This window comes from Mus musculus, chromosome 7 (assembly GCF_000001635.26).
Source record: "Mus musculus strain C57BL/6J chromosome 7, GRCm38.p6 C57BL/6J".
In the NCBI taxonomy this organism is placed as follows: domain Eukaryota; kingdom Metazoa; phylum Chordata; class Mammalia; order Rodentia; family Muridae; genus Mus; species Mus musculus.
The window spans coordinates 4,946,121-4,964,845 of record NC_000073.6 but is presented as its reverse complement, the minus strand read 5'-3'; the positions used below and the strand labels follow the sequence as shown (position 1 = coordinate 4,964,845).

General features: G+C 49.7%; 1 protein-coding gene across 2 annotated transcripts; it reads left to right on the top strand.

Annotated features, from left to right (window-relative positions):
• Positions 1–439: 439 nt before the first annotated feature.
• Sbk2 (SH3-binding domain kinase family, member 2) lies at positions 440–8,712 on the top strand. Of its 2 annotated transcripts, none has more exons than NM_001146329.2 (4): positions 440–545; positions 1,661–1,915; positions 5,814–6,016; positions 7,133–8,712. In NM_001146329.2, the coding sequence occupies exons 2-4, from the start codon at positions 1,663–1,665 to the stop codon at positions 7,763–7,765; spliced, it is 1,089 nt and encodes a 362-aa protein (NP_001139801.1). In that variant the 5' UTR covers positions 440–545; positions 1,661–1,662; the 3' UTR covers positions 7,766–8,712. The 2 variants fall into 2 exon arrangements, with proteins under 2 accessions (NP_001139801.1, XP_006540202.1); XM_006540139.3 differs by having other exon boundaries at positions 440–698; positions 7,133–7,936.
• Positions 8,713–18,725: the final 10,013 nt, after the last annotated feature.

The window sequence follows — 18,725 nt, the reverse complement described above, 5'->3', positions numbered from 1 at the left end:
TCCGGGCCTGAGGAAGATGGCTGGGGTCTAGAATCCTGGGCCTGAGAGAGGAAGGCTGCTCCGGATCCTTGAGTCTGAGGGAGGAGGGCTGGGGGAGGGGATCTTGGATATAAGGGAGAGAGGATGGTACCTAGACCCTCTCTAGTCTGAAATAGGAGGGATGCATTCTAGATTCTTCCATCTGAGGAATGAAGACTGGAGTGTGGACTCTGAAAGAGAGGAAGCAGAGCTGGGGTTTGCATTTCTGGGTCTGATAGAAGGCTTCCTGAACCCTTGGGTCCAAGGGAGGAGAGCTAAGCCACACTGGTGTGGTCCAGCCACAGCCAGTACTAGGATTCAACACACGATGTCGCTCTGCCCCCAATGGGGGGCAGAAGGGGCGGGGCAGAGGGCGGAGCTTTACGAACCCCCAGAGTGAGGGCGGGACTTGCTCCTGAGCAGTCTGATGCTGGCAGGAACCCCCGAAGTGCAAGGCGCTAACTGCAGTAGGCAGAAAGGGATCAGACAAGCCTTGGAGAAGGCGAAGTCTGGAGCTCTGAGCCCAGGTCAGAAGTAGGGCAAGGTTAACCGGCCTGAGGGAAGGCTGCAGTTGAACAGGAAAACAGGTGGCAAGAGTCCTGGCCCCTCGACAGGACAAGAGACACCTTGAAGCAATCGAGTGCTTTAGTGTTGGGGACAGAATCCAAGGCCCAAGTTGTGTGAGTTTTAGAAGTTCCTGGGACAGTAATAAGTTATGATTTGAAGCCCTAGTCTGAGGGAGGAGGGCTGAGGGCTGGAACCCTGGGTCTAAGGGAGGAGGCCCGAAGTCTGGAAGCTTGGGTCTGAAGGAGGAGAGCCGAGGTCTGGGACCTTGGATCTGAGGGTAGATGGATGGGGCCTGGAGTCCTGGATCTGAGGAGGGAGGGCTGGGGTCTGAGCCCTGAATTCGAAGGAGGAGGGTTGGGGTCTATTTCTCTGGGTGCTGGGGTCTCGAGCCCTGGGTCTAGGGATAAGCTTCTGAGCTGTGAGACTTGAACCACAAAATGATTGAGTGCTAAAGGCTTGGGACAGGTCCAAGTGACAGCTACAGGCAGGACCCGGGTGTCCCAAGCTGTGGAGAGCCCCACCCTTCCCTGGAGGCAGAGAGCACCTGTTTTCTCTTTGGAGAGAAACCGCTCATCCACTCTGGGCCCAAGTCTGTTTGCTTTGGAAACAAGATGGGGGGTGTCTCGATGACTTGGTTCATCTTTCACCCTCAGGCCACCAGGTGGCAGTGGGAATGGGGGGGGGGCATCTGACCTCTCAGTTGACCTCACCTCACACAAGTGACTGTTTTCCACTCCTCAGGGTCTCTTACTGAATGGAAATGAGTCACAATAAGAAGTGGTGATGAGAAAGTCCAGGTCTAGACTTCTTCCTCAAACCTAGAGTCCATACCCCAGCCCTCCTCCCTCAGACCCAGGAGTCCAGCCCTCAGCCCTCCTCCCTTAAACCTTGAGGTCCAGACTGTGGTCCCCTTCCCTCAGACTCTGGAGCCCAGACCCTGGCCCTCCTCCCTTGGACCCAGGAATCTAGACCCAGCCCTCACCCCTCAGAAGTCAGGTTTCCTTGCTCTTCCTCCCCTAGGCATAGGCTAGCGAGCTCTGAGTCCTGGGTCACAGTCCTTTTGTCTGTCTTGCAGAAATGCCAGGCAAACAGTCAGAAGACAAGCCAATGGAAGTGTCAACTGTGGAGGATGGAGGTGATGAAGGCCTGGGAGGCCTAACGGTAGAGGAGCTGCAGCAGGGGCAGGAGGCTGCTCTGGCCTTGGAGGACATGATGGCTCTGAGTGCCCAGACCCTGGTCCAAACTGAGGTGGAAGAGCTGTACGAGGAAGTGCGTCCCCTGGGCCAGGGCCGGTTCGGCCGTGTCCTGCTGGTTACTCACCGCCAGAAAGGTACTGGATCTTGGACACAGGCATGCTGTAGGGTACAGCTGAGAGTAGAGATTTCAGGCCAAGTCCAGGGAGTCTTATAAACCTCAGTCAGATCTTCCTTCCCCACTTTATTGTTGGGCTGTGCATTTCAGGGAGTTGCTTTAACCTCTCTGAGCCCCAGAGTTTTCCTTTGAAAAGGTGAGAGACCAGGAGGCTGACAGGAAGGCTGTTGTGAATTTGAAGCTGGCCTAGGATTTACACAGTGAGTTCCAGGTTAGTTAGCCATGGCTGCGTAGAAAGATTACCATCTCAAACAAACAAACAAAGCTGACCTGACAGCTGATAGTTGACATCCCAGTATCCCCGAGATGGAGTTCCTAGAGGTAGAGACAGGAGGATCGGGAATTTGAAGTCAGCCCGAGGTACGTGAGACTCCATTTCAAAACTAGAAGGCCAGGCAGGATGGCTCAGCAGGTAAGGGCACTTGCCGAAAGCTCTGACGACTTGAGTTCGATTCCCCAGATCCTACATGGTGGAAGGAGAGAACTAACTGCCCAAGGTGCCCTCTGATCTCTACAGTCCTCTCCTGACAAACAAACAATCAATCAATCAATCAGCCAATATAAAATTGAAAAGAAAGGAGAAAAGAAAAAGTGTTTGTACTTAAAAAAAAAACGAATGATTTTCTATTATATTATTCCCTACTGTACAGTCATGCCCACTTAGCTGTGCTGTTCCGGATGTTTGCAACTGTATGGACATGTTTGTCTCACATTTTATTTGATGGGCATTGGTGTTTGTCTGCGGTCATGTCTGTGTGAGGGTGTCGGATCCCCTGGAACTATAATAGTTACAGACACTTGTGAGTTGCCATGTGGTTGCTGGGAATTGAACCTAGGTCCTCTGAAACTGTAGCCAGTGCTCTTGATGGCTGAGCCATCTTTCCATCCTCAAACCGAATACATGTTGTATCAACTGTAACACTACCTTTTCCTCTTTCTTTTCAAATTTTTATTTTAAAAAAATTATTATTATTATTATTATTATTATTATTATTATTATTATTATTATTTTGGTTATGTGTATACGTGGGGCCGGGAGGCAGGGGGTGGATTACTGCACATGAGTTCAGTGTCCAAAGAGGCCAGAAGAGGGCGACAGGTTCTCCTGACGCTGGATTACGGGTGGTTGGAGCCACTGAATGGTGTGTTCTGGGATTTGAACTCTGGTCCTCTGGAAGAGTAGCAATTACTGTTTGGTTATCCAAACCTTTACTTAAAAAAAATTATTTATTTTATGTATATGACTACATTGCAGCTGTCTTTAGACATACTAGAAGAGGGCATCAGATCTCATTACACATGGGTGTGAGCCACCATGTGGTTGCTAGGAATTGAACTCAGGTCCTCTGTGAAGAGTAGTCAGTGCTCTTAACCACTGAGCCATCTCTCTAGCCCCTAACCTTTACTTTTATTTCATTTTTTAAATTTTACGTGTGGTGTTTTGCCTGTATTCATACCTATGCACCACTTGCATGTTTGGTGCCCCCAGAGGCCAGAAGAGGACATGTGAGCCCCTGGGACTGGAGTGACAGATGATTGTGAACTGCCATGTTGGATGTTGGGAATTGAAACTGAGTTCTCTGGAAGAGCAGTCACTGCTCTCCGTCCTGAGCCATCATTCCAGCCTTTCCTTTTTTTAACTCTTTCCTGTCTTTCTTTCTCAAATTTTTTTCAGACAGGGTTTCATGCAGCCCGCGATGGTCTCAAAATTGCTACGTATCTGAGGCTGGCCTTATCTGACTGTCCTGCCTCTGTCTCCGGCGAGTGCTGGGATTATAGGCATGCACCACCAGTCCCAGCTTATGTAGTCTAAGGGATGGAACCAGAGGCTTCCTATATCCCGGCCATGCGATCTTCCAAATAAACTACATTCTTAGCCTTGAGTGGATCATAAAAGCAGTGATTTTTCAACCTGTGGGTCGAGACCCCTTAGAAACAACCCTTTCACAGAGGTTACCTAAGACCATCAGATATTACATTATGGTTCATAACACTAGCAAAGTTACAGTTATAAAGTAGAAAAGAAAATTTTACAGTTGGGGGGGGGGGGCAGCACATCATGAGGCGCTGAATTAAAAGGTTCCAGCATTAGGAAGGTTGAGAAACACTGCTTTAGAGAGATGACATGAGGCTATTTGGGTGGACTCCAACACAGTCTGACTGGAATCTTGCAAAGAAGAAAAGATTCTTGAAGTCAGGATCCTTGAGGACTCAGGTAGAAGACAGTAATCTTCAAGGTATGAGACCCTGTCTCAGAAGGGAGAGGGGGTGAGCAGGGCTGAAGATGTAGCTCAGTGGTAGAGTGTTTGGGCCTGGCATATGTGAGGCCCAGAGTTAAACCCCCAATTCTGAACAAGAAGAAAAACACCTCATCAAGTTTCAGCATCCTGCTGGGTAAATTCCTGTAATTCCAGCACTCACAAAGCAGAGGCAAGAAGAGCTTTGCCTACACATATGTATGTGCACCATGTAGTACATGCCTGGGGCTCACAGAAGTCAGAAGGAGGCATTGAAACCCACAGAATTGGTCTAGCTTGAGAGAGAGAGAGATCACCCACAGATCATTGAAACGGCTCTGCAGGTAAAGGTACTTGCCTCAAAAGTTGTTCCACCCAAGTTGAATTCCTGGATCCCACATAAAGGCAAAGGCAGAAGGGCAAAACTGACTCTACAAAGTTGTCTTATGATCTCTACGTGCTCAACACGCCACATACAAGTTCATGTACATTAATTCTCTCTCTCTCTCTCTCTCTGTCTGTCTGTCTGTCTCTCTCTCTCTGTCTGTCTGTCTCTCTCTCTCTCTCTGTCTGTCTGTCTCTATCTCTCTCTCTCTCTCTCTCTCTCTCTCTCTCTCTCTCTCTCTCTCTCTCTCTCTCTCTGACTAGAGAGATGGCACAGTAGTTAAAAGCATTTGTTGCTTTTGCAGAGGACCCAAGTTCTATTTCTGGCACCACAAGGTGGCTCACAACCACCTATAAGTCCAATTCCATGGGATCCAATGCCTTCCTCTGACTTCTGTGGCACCAGGCACGAACATAGTGTACATACATACTTGTAGGGAAAGCATTTCATGCACATAAAATAAAACTGAAAACAAAGGAAGGGACGTGAGGAGATGGCTCTGAGATGGTTCTGCAGTTGGGGCTGCTTCTTTTGCCAGGTGGTGGTGGTGGCGCACGCCTTTAATCCCGGCACTCAGGAAGCAGAGTCAGGCGGATCTCTGAGTTTGAGATCTGGTCTACAGAGAGAGTGCCAAGACAGCCAGTGCTACACAGAGAAACTCTGGCTCAAAACCACCAAAAATTAATTAATTAAAGCAAACAAAACTAGTAGTCGAAGTTTCCACCTTGGTGGACTTTGTAACCTAGGATGTCATTTCTCCATGGGATAGGATCACCACTCCCTGACTGTACCCTTTGTCCTGTACCAGCCATGGTGGTCCATACCTGTAATCCCACCTGTGAGGAAGATCAGGAGTCCAAGGTCATTCTCAGATATACTACCAGGAGGCTGGGATATATGAGACCCTAACTCAGAAAAAGAGAAAAATAATAATAACCTTCCCCTGTGGGACTGTCATCATGAGAGACAGAGACACTGGAGAGTCCATATTTGGTTTCTGTTCACCCTGAAATGCAGAATGGACATGGGGGCTGAATCTCTTGTTGGTAGCAGCAGAGACCGTGCTATTAGAGTAGGCAGGGAGGCAGGGATTGGGGGACAAGAAGGCATTTGGCAAACAGATTCCCTCCAGAAGGCCAGCACACGGATGAAGAAAGCTGGTCTCAGTGACCTAAACTCTTACCCACCTCTGATAACCATCCCTGTTACATCTGCCCCTCTCCCCCTCCACCCAGGAACACCCCTGGCGCTGAAGCAGCTCCCGAAGCAATCCACTTCCCTCCGTGGCTTCCTGTATGAGTTCTGCGTGGGCCTCTCACTTGGCACACATTCTGCCATCGTGACAGCCTATGGCATTGGCATTGAGTCAGCCAATTCCTACAGCTTCCTGACAGAACCTGTCCTCCATGGGGACCTAATCACCTTCATCCAGCCCAAGGTGAGTAGGTAGGCCCTGAGCATGCCTTCATGAGCCTTACCAGCATTGATGGGAAGCTCCAACCAAACAGCATGGACCACAGGAGTCATGTTTACTGTTGTTGGGCCACACTGGATTTGTTGGGTCACTTTAGATTTCATTGACTATGTCCTACTGAGATTAACCAGCTCTCACAAGCTCATAAGTCTCCTCTGCGGGAGCTAAAAGGCTTCATGGGCTCTCTGGGATCCATCACACTAGGCCTCACAGATCCTTCCAGGTCACACCAGGTGCTCTTGCTAGACCTCAGCATTCTTACACACTCATAAGACTTGACGGCTCAGGCTAGACCTCAGGGACCTCAGAAGTTCACAGGCCTCACAGCTCACACTGTGCCTCACAGGTCACAGGCTCATTCCCCCAGTAGGCTCAACAAGCTCATAGGACTCGCCAGCTCAAAAGGCCTCACAGCTCATATTAGGGCTCAAAGGTTCATAGGACTCACAAGACTCAGTTTCAAGTAGGCCTCACAAGCTCACACTAGACCTCACAGGCCTGAAGTTCTCACAGGCCCTACAGGCTTGCACCAGGCCTCAGAGACTCCTAGGTCATACAGGCTCACACTGGACCTCACAGTATAGGCCTCATAGTCTCACATCCTCACAGACACACACTATCCCTCACAAAAACCTGTTCATACCTGACAGGCTCACACGAGGCCTCATAGGCCTCACACCCACACAAGCTAACACTAATATTCACACAAGATCTCAGAGTTTTATACTAAGCCTCATAGGCATTACAGTCTCAAAGGATTCATAGGCTTCTAAGCCTCAGAAGTTCACAGTAGGCTTCTCATGGCTCACAGGCCTCATAGGCTTCAAGTAGGCCTCTCAAGGGTCACAACCCTCACCAGATCCCACAAGACCTCACGAGGGTCACAAGTCTCACAGACTTAGAGGCCTCACCAAGTCACACTAGGCAGGCCTCACAGGCCTCACCAGTGTGACGTGTTTGTTTGTCGGCCTCTTCAGCTTTCCCCGTGGCATCTGCACATGGGGTTGAAAAGAAGTCCTATCTTTGCATTGTCCCTCAACAGCTGGGGGAGCAGTGTCTTTCATCATCTCTGCCCTGCAGGTGGGTCTCCCACAGCCAGCAGCCCAGCGCTGTGCAGCCCAACTGGCCTCTGCCCTGGAACACATTCACTCGCATGGCCTGGTGTACCGGGACTTGAAGCCAGAGAATGTGCTGGTGTGTGACCCAGCCTGCCAGCGCGTCAAGCTGACAGACTTCGGCCACACCCGGCCCCGAGGGACCCTGCTCCGACTCACTGGGCCACCTATCCCCTACACTGCCCCTGAGCTCTGTGCCCCACCACCCCTCCCCGAGGGACTACCCATCCAACCTTCCCTGGATGCCTGGGCCCTAGGGGTCCTGATCTTCTGCCTCCTTACTGGCTACTTCCCCTGGGACCAGCCCCTGGTGGAGGTTGACCCTTTCTTTGAGGACTTTCTCATCTGGCAGGCTTCTGGTCAGCCCCAAGACCGGCCACAGCCCTGGTATAGCCTGTCACCTGCAGCAGACACTCTCCTATGGGGGCTGCTAGATCCTCACCCCCGGAAGAGGAACCCTGTGGGCTCCATCAAGAGCTATCTAGGCCAACCCTGGAAGCAGAGGGAAGGGGAGGCTGAGGAATTGGCAACGGAGCTGAGAGAAGATGGGTGGAGAGGAGGGCAGGAGGCTGCAAAGGGGGAGCAACCTGCATGCTGAGACCTGCTTAGCCTGAGCTGCCTGGCTGTGGCCTCTTCTTGGTTTTCGCTCTATCTATCTCTCATCTGTCCTGTGTGTTATCTGTGCCCCTCCTTTATGCTGTGTGTATTCACGAATGTGTGCACGTGTGCTTGTGTGCATGCATGTATGTGTTTGTATGTGTGTATGTGTGCATGCATTTGTGTGTATGTGTGTGTACATGCACATATGCGTGTATATACACATACCTGTGTATGCACATATATGTGTGTATATGGGGTGTGTGTGTAAAGTGCTGTGTGTAAATCAGAGGACTTTTAGCAGTCAGTCCTCTCCTTCCACCTTGGAGCCCAGCCATGGAATTCTTATAAGCCTTCAAGTGCCTTTAGCTACGGGAGCCATCTTGCTGGCTCTGGTCTATATAACTCTGAATCCCCCTGCCTTAGCTTCCTGAGTCCTGGAATAGCAGGCATGCACCATGCTCTGCTGTCCGGCATAGCTCTGCACCATCCCACCCACCTCAGCTACCTTCCCCACAAACCCAGGTAAAATGGCCACCTGCTCTGAACTTCACAACCCTAGGCTTCTCTGTACTTCTATGTACTTTTGTGTCCTTTACTAACTGCCCGCTTATTTTCTGAGCACCCAGGGGGTGGTTTTTGGTCCCTGAAGGACTGACCCTACATCTCTGAGCAATGCCCAGCCTGCAGCAGCAACCAAATGAATAGACACATCTGGTCAGCATTGCTCCACACCATGTGGGCCTCTCGCACTCTGTCACTGTCCTCTGGCTCTCTCATTCTGTCTCTGTCCTCCTGTCTCCCATCTTCTCTCATGTGGCTTCGCTCCACTCAAATCTGCTCTGGCTTTTGTTGCTGCTTACTCACCTGCATTCTGGGATTCCACCCTTTGAGTGAGGTACACTTGCCCAGCTGCTCTCTGCAAATAAAGTTCCCCTGGCAACTGAATCTTGTGCAGTGACTCTGTTCATCTGGGAAAGAGTGGGAGAGGCATGTGGCAGAGACACCCAGAGAGACAAACAGACACAGAGAAGTCATAGGGCCAAATGGTGCTTGGGTGAGGACCCTTAATGGGCTACTCTTACATGGAACTTGTGATGGCAGGTACCTAAATATTGTTTGGGTGGCTATTCAATTTTTAATTTTAAAGATAATTAACATTATATGATCATACCGCCACATGCCTGTAGAGACAGAGGACAGCTTGTTGCAGAAATTGGTTCTGTTGACAGACTTACCTACTGAGCCATCTCACCTGCCCAGTTTTCATATTTTTGTTTTGGTTTAGTTTCTATAACACAAAGTTTCACTCTGTAGCTGTGGCTCGTCTGGAACTCACTATAGAAACCAGGGTGGCCTCAAATTCAGAGACCCGCCTGCCTCTGCCCCCAGTGCTGGAATTAAAGGCTTGCACTACCAAATTCCTCATTAAAAAAAAAAATCATGTGCATTGGTTTTGCCTTCCTGTATGTCTGTGTGAGGGTGTCAAACCCCCTGAAACTGGAGTTACACTCAGTTGTGAGCTGACATGTGGGTGCTGGGAATTTAACTTGGGTCCCCTGGAAGAGCAGCTCTTAACTACTGAGGCATCTCTCCATTCCCCTCTTCTTCCTCTCCTCTCCTCTCCTCTCCTCTCCTCTCCTCTCCTCTCCCTCTCTCTCTCTCTCTCTCTCTCTCTCTCTCTCTCTCTCCCTCCCTCCCTCCCTCCCTCCCTTCCTTCTTTCTTCCTTCCTTCTTTTCCTCCTCTTTCTTTCTTTCTTTCTTTCTTTCTTTCTTTCTTTCCTTCTTCCTTCCTTCCTTTCCTTCTCTTTCTCTCTCTTTCTTTCTCTCTTTTCTTCCTTCCTTCCTTCTTCCTTCTTTTTTCCTTCCTTCCCTCCTCCTTCCTTCCTTCCTTCCTTCCTTCTTTCCTTCCTTCCTTCTTCCCTTCCTTCCTTCCTTCCTTCTTTCCTTCCTTCCTTCTTTCCTTCCTTCCTTCCTTCCTTCCTTCCTTCCTTCCTTCCTTCCTTTCTTCCTTCCTTCCTCCTTCCTCCTTCCTTCCTTCCTTCCTTTGACATGATTTCACATAGGGCAGGCTGCCCTCAAACTTTCTATGTGGCTGAGGATGATCTTGAACTCCTTCTCCTCCTGTCTCCACTTCCTCAGGGTTAGGATTACAGGCATGCTGGGTCTATGCAGTGCTAGGACTCTAACTCTGGGCTTCATGTGTGCTAAACACACACTTCATCAACGGAGCCATGTCCCCAGTCCCAGAGGCTGCTGATTTCTAAGAACCTTCTTTATTCTACCTAGTCTGAGTTTGTGCAGTACCAACGAAAAACACAGTTGGGAACATGTTTGGTTGGTGAAGTGCAGGCCACAAAAGCGTGGAGAGCCAAGTTCGAACAATTTTAAGGGTAATCCTTTAAACTAAAAAAAAAAAATTAATAATCCTTGCACTAAGGAGAGACAGGCAGACCTCTGAGGTTCCCTGGTCTTCCAACTTAGCCTAATCTTTGAGTCCTAGGTCCCAGAGAAAGACCCTTTCTCAAAAAACAAGGCCACTCATGGCATATAACATTTTGTGTATATTGTATCTGAATGTTTGAGCCTGTGTATGTCTGTGCATGTGTGTGTGTGCATGCATGGGTGTGCCCAGGTGCACATGTTTGCATCAGCATGGCTGGGCAAGGAAGGTTAGACAGGAGCCTCAACCGGTCTTCATCAGTCTGGTTCCTCTCTCCTTCTCACCCTAGCCCCTTCCTGGCATCCACCATGTTTACAAACACTCTCTCTTCCTCTCTCTGCCCTGCTTGGCTGCAGGCCCGGACTAAGGCTACAACTCAGGAATGGATCATGTGTTACTAGCTCCCAAGCCCCCTGCACACACCCCCAGTGCCCCTGCTGTGGCTACAAGGTGTTGCCTGGTCAGGGGCTGGCAGATCATGTGTGAAATGACCCCAAGGACCCCTGGACTCTGGATAGGAGCCAGAGCGGTAGGGATGACAGTTGCTATCCTGGGCAGTCAGTGGGGCGCCTGAGAATAGAGGCTCTTTAGAAGGAATAGATGGGGACAGCAAAGGGGGTGAGCTGTGTCAAGACGTCCTGCCACCTCCTCCGTGGATCTAAAATAGCATGAGCAATTAGGCCAAGAATGTGTCCCATAAAGCTAGAGGTGCCTGGGATGAGGGTGTCGCTGGGTAAGCGGGGACTGGAGCCGGGTGGTGGGGCACAGGGGCGCCTGTGCATTTGTTAATTGGTGGTGGCAGCTGAGGATTAGCTGGAAGGTGACAATGATAAGGCACCAAGCTGAGCAGCAGGGGAAGAGAGAAGACTCCTAGGGAGGGTCCAAGGGGAAGGACAACACTAAATTAACAATGCTAACAGCTCCATTTCACACCAAGGACACCTACCTGCTCACAGCTGCTCCCTGATCCCTGGCTCCTCCTTCTTAAGATGCAAAGGGGTCCCAGGGGTCCACACTTCACCTTTCAGGCTGTGGTGCTGCACAGCAGCCACAAACCCGGTCAGAGCACACACACCTGCCAGCAGTAGAGCTGGAATTCAAATCCCAGAAGCAGCCTCACTGTTGAACCACCAGGGTGCGAGAGGAGGGCATGGATAAGTGTGAGAGCGCATGTGCGGCCATAGCCACAAGAGTGTGGAAGAGAGTGAGAATATGTTTGCGTGTGAGTGTGGGTGGGTTTGACACATGAGTGTGAGTCGGGAGTGATTGTGGGAGTGTGCATCCATGCAGAAATTAATGTGGGTGAGTGTGAACATTAAGTGCAGGGTGTGAGTGCGGGTGTGACTATGAGATTGTGCTAGTGTGTGCAGGAGTTGACATGACACGAAAGTGAGTGTGATATGAAATGTGTGGGTAGATGTGAACAAGTGCATAAGTGTAGACATGAGTACACATGACTATGAGCATATGGACACGAGTGTGCATGAGTGAGTGTAGAGGTGCCAGGACTAGTGTGATCATAATTGTGGCTATCTGAGTGTACAAGGGTGGGTGCAAATGCAGAAATGTGAAGAATCTGAAGTGTGGGTGTAAGATTGAGTGTACATGTGAATATGATAGTATTTGTGCACTAAGAGGTGAGCATGAGTGTGAGTAAGTGAGTGTGAACACAAACCATGTGGGCAGGCATGAATTTGAGTGTGCACCAGTGTAGGTGTGGGAGTGAATGGGAGTACAAGGCCATGAGTGTACACATGTGCTCGTGGAGGTTATTGCTAGGGCTAATGTGATTGTCAGTGTGGTTGTGTATGAGGCTGGGTGTGAATCTGAGGGTGCACATGTACAAGAGTGAACCGAGTGGTGTGAAAATAAGTGCAAATATGAAGTGTGAATGGGAGTGTAAAGACTGCTTATGTGTGCAGGAGTGTGGACAAGAGTGTGTGATATGATTCGTGTAAGAATGTTCACTGTGTGCAAGAACATGAATATGTGTGAACATGAAGCATGAGTGTGAATGTAAAGGTGGATGTGAACATGAAAGGTTGTATGTGTAAAAGTGCACACAAGTGTGTTCACAGTGAGTGTGAATATGATCTATCCAGGTAAGTATGAACAAAAGTATAGGTATGCGTTTGTGGGTGTGAGCATGGGTCTGTTATGTGAGTGTACATGTGTGTGAGTGGAAGTGAGTACTGGGGTTAATGTGGTCACATGCTCAAAGGTGTGTGTAAATATGAGTATGCAAACAAACCAAAGTATGAATACAAAGTGTGAAGTAGACATGAAGATGAACTCATTTGTACATGTGTAAGCATGAATGAGTGTGGACATGAGTATGTTGCATGTGTTCACCCAAGAGTCCATGTTGTGTATGCAGGATCACAAATGTATGTGTGAGGGTCAGGGGGGTTAGTTGTAAATTTGAATGTGCAGGTGTGTCCGTGAGTGTAAACATGTGTGCAGGTACACGGGAGTGAGTGTGAGCTTGAGTGTGCAAGCACTTATGAGTTGTGGACACAAGTTGTGCAGGCTAGTGTGGCGTTTCTAAGAGTACAAATGCAGTTAGTTGGGTGAGCAGGGGTATGAACAAGAGAGTAGGTGTGCAAGTGTGTGTGAAGACGGCAGGTGTACGTGGATATGCATGGGCATGTGTGAGCTCAGGTTGGGAGGGAAATGGGGGTGCTGCCTAAGTGTGAGGTGGAGATGAGAACAGTTATGTTGCCGAGGCATTAGCCCCTCCCTGAGTCAGGGCACCTGATTGGTAAAGACTGGAACTGAAGCAATAAACACTTCAGACCTGGGAGTACAGCCTCCTTTAAGGGACAAAGAAGTGGGGATGTGAGAAGCTGGGCCCTTCACACACTGGAGCAGGCTTTTGCCATCAGCTGGGGCCAGTAAGAGGGATCAGTGAGTAAGTGCTTGCCGCCAAGCCCAATGATGAGTTCCATTTCGCATGCTGAAAGGAGAGAACCAAGTCCCACAAGTTGTCCCCCGACCTCTATACATGTGTCGTGGCATGTGTGTGCAACACACACACACACACACACACACACACACACACATCATATATATGTAACTTCCAACAAGGAGCTACACCAGACCCAGCAATTCCACTTCTAGGTATATACCCAGGAGACAAGGCCAGGACAAAAGGCCACACAGGGTACAAAGGAGATGGCTCAGCCTGCATAAAAACCAGAGACCAGGCTCTCAGCACCCACATGAACAGCCACGTGCAGCCAGAATGTGCCTTCAATTCCTGGGGAGGTGAACTCCAGGGTTAGTGAGAGACTGTTTCCAAAGGTTCACAGCTAGTGCAGGGATCCAGACATTGGACGGTGACCTCACAGTGACCAACCCTAAGCAGATTGACAAGGCTGCAGGGGAGAAGTCCTGCAAATGCCTCCTGCTCAAAGTGAACCAGATCGGCTCTGTGACAGTCCCTGCAGGCGTGTACGCTGGCCCAGGCCAACGGCTGGGCGTCATGGTTGTGACAGTTCCTGCAGGCGTGTACGCTGGCCCAGTCCAACGGCTGGGGCGTCATGGTGTCTCATCGACCTCCACTGAGGACACTTTCATTGCCCACCTAGTGGTGGGGCTCTGCACTGGGCAGATCAAGACTGGTGCCCCTTGCCGATCTGAGTGCCTGGCCAAGTACAATCAGATCCTTAGAATCGAGGAAGAGCTGGGCAGCAAAGCCAAGTTTGCAGCAGGTCCTTCAGGAACCCCCTGGCCAAGTAAAGCGTGGACTGGAGATCCCTGGAGCCACCAGCTGCTAGGTCCTCTGTCCCTGATGTCATCCAGGCGGCTCAAGGCCAGCCCAGTGCGTTCCCCTCCCACATCACTGCTTCCTTAGACATCCACACCCGACTACCAGGAGCCCTGCTGGAGAACCCAGCTTTGTAATCATGTGATTGGTCTGAATCATTGTTTCTGTCACCTGACTTCCCAGCTAATGTCTGGAACCCTCAGAACTGCACTGTAATCTCTAGGCCGAAGGTCAAGACTCCCCCAGAGGTTTATGTGCAAAAACATAAGCCGCAGAAGCCCTCCCAAACAAAACCAAAAACAGGTAAACCAGGTGGTGGCAGGGCACGCCTTTAATCCTAGCACTCGAGAGGCAGAGGCAGATAGATCTGAGTTCAAGGCCAGCCTGATCTACAGAATGATCCAGGACAGCTAGGGCTACACAGAGAAACCTTGTGTGTCGGGGTGGGGGAGGGAGGAGAATCAGGTGGATTTTTGCAGTGGACCTGAGTTTAACAGAGAAACCCAACTGGTATAAGTGCTGAGAACAAGGGTCTGAGTGTTCAACCCTCAGCTGGACATCTAAATCACCCTGTCCAACTTGAAGGAAGAAAAGATGGTGAGAATGGGAGAGTGGGGAGGAGTGTTTTGAGACACTGCTTTCCGGATATTCTAGACATGACCTGGCCACTGGTTATCTGCACCAGGCTGGGCCCGTAGTGGGCCCCCACCCTATCCCTCTGAATGGTTCCTAGTAGTTAATTGTTGAGAGGAGTAAAGGGGAAGTCATTTTCTTCAGCGTTGCAAGCAGCCACAATTAAACTCAGTGAGAACATTAAAAGCAAACGTGAAAATAAGAAAACCAGCTGGGAAGAAAGGCTCCGTCAGGAGGGGAGGGGCATGAAGGAGGAAAACGGAATGAAAATGACCAAGATCCATTATATACAGGGATGAAACTCAGTTTTGTTTTTGTTTTTAAAAAGTGGAAAACGATTGAAGAAGGCAGCAGGCATGGACTGCCAGCTTCCACGCATACATGAGTGTCCTCACGTCTATGCACACACATACAAAGGCCGCACACGCGTGCACACACATGGTCACAGCAGTGTTACCAGAGAGTGGAGACAACTCAAACATCTGACGAACCAATGCATGAACCCCGTGTGGCTCATCTGTGCATGGGAGGCTGCCAGGCCCGGTAGAGGAATGGACGGGGCACACACCCTCCCGAGGGTCACAGAAGCAGCTACAGGGGACCACAGGTGGCAACTGCAGCCACAGGAAATGTCTAGAACAGACGACGGCCTGTAGTAAGTCAGAAAGGAGCTGCTGAGGTAGCAGCTGAGGTCCTGAGGCTAAGACTGCTAAGAGCCATGGATTTCCACTTGTGGGGGTGGTGTGGGCAGAACACAGTCTTAGGTTAGATCACGATGAATACGACAGTTATCTTAATGTGCTCACGGCCAGGTGGCTGGAGAAGCGGCTCAGCAGTTAAGAACATTTGCTGACCTTGCAGAGGACCCGGGTCCAGAACCCATGTGGCAGCTCACAGCCACCGATAACTCCTGTTCCAGGGGATCTGATGCCTTCCTTCCTCAGGCTTCTGTGGGCAGCAGGCACACCCTCAGAATACAGACGCGCATGCAGGCAAAACACATACAAGCTGGGCAAGTGAGCTTCTGTGAGTTCAAGGTCAGGTTTTCTTTATCTCTCTGCCTCTCTCCCACCCCGCCCCCTCTTTGAGACAGGGTCTTACTATGTAGGCATGGGAGATCCACCTGGTGCTGGCATTAAAGGTGTATGCCACCTACTAGGAACTTAAAAAAAAAAAAAACAACAACAACTGCCCACTACCCATGCCTCTTGCAGGAAAGAAGGTCAAAACTCACAGCCAAATAGCCTAGTACAGAGAGACAAAAAGCCCAGTGGCCCTCTTCATAGGTAAGGTTTTTGTCCGTTTGTTTCTTTTTTAGGTTTTTGTTTGTTTGCTTGCTTGCTTGCTTGCTTGCTTGGTTTATTTGTTTTGAGACAGTCTTTTGTAAGCCAGGCTGACTTCAAACTTCCTATGCAGCCAAGAATGCCCTTCAACTTTTAATCTTCCTTCCTCTGTCCCCTAGGCCTGAGATTAAAGGCACACACCCACTAAACCCAATTTATGCAGTGTGGGGGATCAAACACAGGGCCTTGTGCAAGCAAGGCAAGCACTCTACCAATTGAGCCACATCCTCAGCCCCAGCTAACAAATGTTAACTACATGTGCTAAGATGTAGGGGGTTTTGACAGGTCTTAGAAGTGGCTTCCTGACCAACCTCGGAGGAGTCGACGCTGGATGTTTCGTGCCCGCAGTTCAGGGTGTGATGTTGCAATACAGACCCAGTGTTCTGAATAGGCTTCCTAGCACCGGGGTTTATCTGATCCATTCTTTAGAGTTTTCTCTGTCAATAGTCATAGCCCAGGTGGATCATGACAGATACACATCTTGCTTTATCTGACTGGAGACATTGTCTTTGCTCCTGCTTTGTGTGTGTGTGTGTGTGTGTGTGTGTGTGTGTGTGTGTGTGTGTGTGTGTGTGTGTTATATGTTTTGATGTGTATGTGTGGTGTGTTTTGATGTGTATGTGTGCATATGTGTGTGGTGTATGCTGTGATGTGTGTGTGTGTGTGTGTGTGTGTGTGTGTGTGTGTGTGTGTGTGTGTTTAGTGGAGCTCAAGTTTATAGTTTATCTACACCCATTGAGCTTGCTAGTTCTATGCAGCTACTGTTCTGGGCTTGTTGCAAGCTGGCAAGCAGACACAGAGCTCAGCTGTCCTGAGGGAGGTGTCGAGGGTCAGGGCCAGCAGCGGGTGGGGCTGGCTACCCATCCTGGCTGTGGGCCCTGGAGCCAGATGTTTGGGCTTAGCTGCTCAGCCAAACAAGGATAGGATGACTGAGTAATTAGGTACCCACTTGTTTGGGGCTAGCAGAAGGTATCCAGGGGTAAAGAGACCTTGGCTTAGAACACCCATCACACATCCACACACCTCTGGTTTGCAGAAAAGACAAAGACTGTCCCCCAAGTTGGGCTCTCTGGCAGATTCAGAGAGATGATCTGTAGCTAGGGTCCACCTGATCCCGACCAGGGATAGAGACAGCTGTCTTTCCAATCTGGGGTACTGCTCTATGACACTCTAACGAGCCAGGACAGGAAGGAGAAGGCAGCAGAAGCCCTATCCTCCCAAGTTTAGCTCTCAGTAGTTATTTAAGTCTTTGGCTTAATGAGATTTGAGGACCAGAGAGTTCCCTGCATATGCCTTTGCCTGTTGGCGGGACCAGAGTGTCCATCTATTAAGACCCCTGGGCATTATCCCATTCCCTGCCCAAATCAGTAACTGGACCCTACTGGCCTTTACAGGAGTGTAGGGGCGCCAGGCTCCATCACCTTCAGTAACCTCTGAGTCGTGATCTGGGAAGAGAAGGAGGGACTGGTTTCCTGGCCACAGTTTCAGGGGTCAGAACTGGAGTTAGAGGGGTGGAGTGTCTTCTAAGCTGGTCCTCAGTTTTCAGACCAGTAAGAAGAGGTGCAGATATAGGAAGGCACTGGTCACTAAGATGGGCGAGTCATAAAAGTCCTAATCTGGAACCCCAGGATGAGGTCAAAGAAGGGGCATGGCCATTGTTGTCCCAGGGCTGGGTTGCAGCTCTACTGTGTGGATTTGATGATGGGCTAGAGGGCCCTGAGTCCTTTCTGCAAAGCAGATTAAGACTCCTCCCTTGCAGGGCCGCAGTGATGTGGATGGGAAGTAGTTTTCAGGTGGTGCATGCCTGAAATCCCAGTCCTAAGGAGAGTACTCTCTTCTCTCTCTGTCTCTGTCTCTTTCTGTGTGTGTCTCTCTCTGTGTCTGTCTCTGTCTATCTGTCTGTCTCTGTCTCTCTCTCTTTATCTCTCTCTCTGTCTCTCTCTCTGTCTCTGTGTGTGTGTGTGTGTGTGTGTGACACACACACAGAGTTCACATGCTAGGCATAGAGAGCCATAGTTGTGTCTGGGATCACTTCTGTTTTTAAGGGTTTTTTCCATTAATTCATTTACTTTATTGGGGGTGCATATGGAGGTTAGGGAACAACTTATGAGAGTTGGTTCTCTCCTTCTATTATTTAGGTTCCAGGCACCAAACTCAGACCATCAGGGCTTACATAGCAAGTGTCTACCCACTGAGCCATCTCACTAGCCCTGGGTGCAGTCTTCATAAGTGGATCTGTACCACCTGGCATCTCTGCCTGTCCATGAACTGACTCAGTGGTAATCCTCATCCTGTGGGCTTAGTGTGATTAATATTCCCAATTTACAGAGGAGAAAACTGAGGCTCTGAGAAATGAACAAAAATTCCAGAGATATACAGGCTGCAAGACTAGACACAAGCCCAGTTGGTTCGATGTGGCCACATAATCCTATCTGAACTGGACATGAAATTCAGTTGGTAGAATGCTTGCCCAGTATACATGAAGCCTTAGGTGCAACCTTCAATGGTGCATATAACCAAGTATGATACTGTACATCTTCATTCCTAGCACTTGGGAGATGCAGACAAGAAGGTCAGAAGCTCGTGGGCATCCATGACACACTGAATGACATGCCAGATTAGGCTACATGCATGGAACCTTCTCTCAAAAGGGTCTGGAGGAGACAGATTTGGGTTGCCAATCAAGGCTGCTGCAGGGACTGGGGCACAAAACGGACAACAGATCAGTCACTCTCACCACGTACCCTGCAGAGCCTAAGCACGCTCAGAAATG

Bases quoted from the DNA above. Each gene is read 5' to 3' on its own strand.
- Sbk2 (NM_001146329.2), top strand. From the start codon at position 1,663: ATGCCAGGCAAACAGTCAGAAGACAAGCCAATGGAAGTGTCAACTGTG. The intron at 1,916-5,813 runs GTACTGGATCTT...CCCTCCACCCAG, and splicing joins GGTTACTCACCGCCAGAAAG to GAACACCCCTGGCGCTGAAG. The intron at 6,017-7,132 runs GTGAGTAGGTAG...TCTGCCCTGCAG, and splicing joins TCACCTTCATCCAGCCCAAG to GTGGGTCTCCCACAGCCAGC.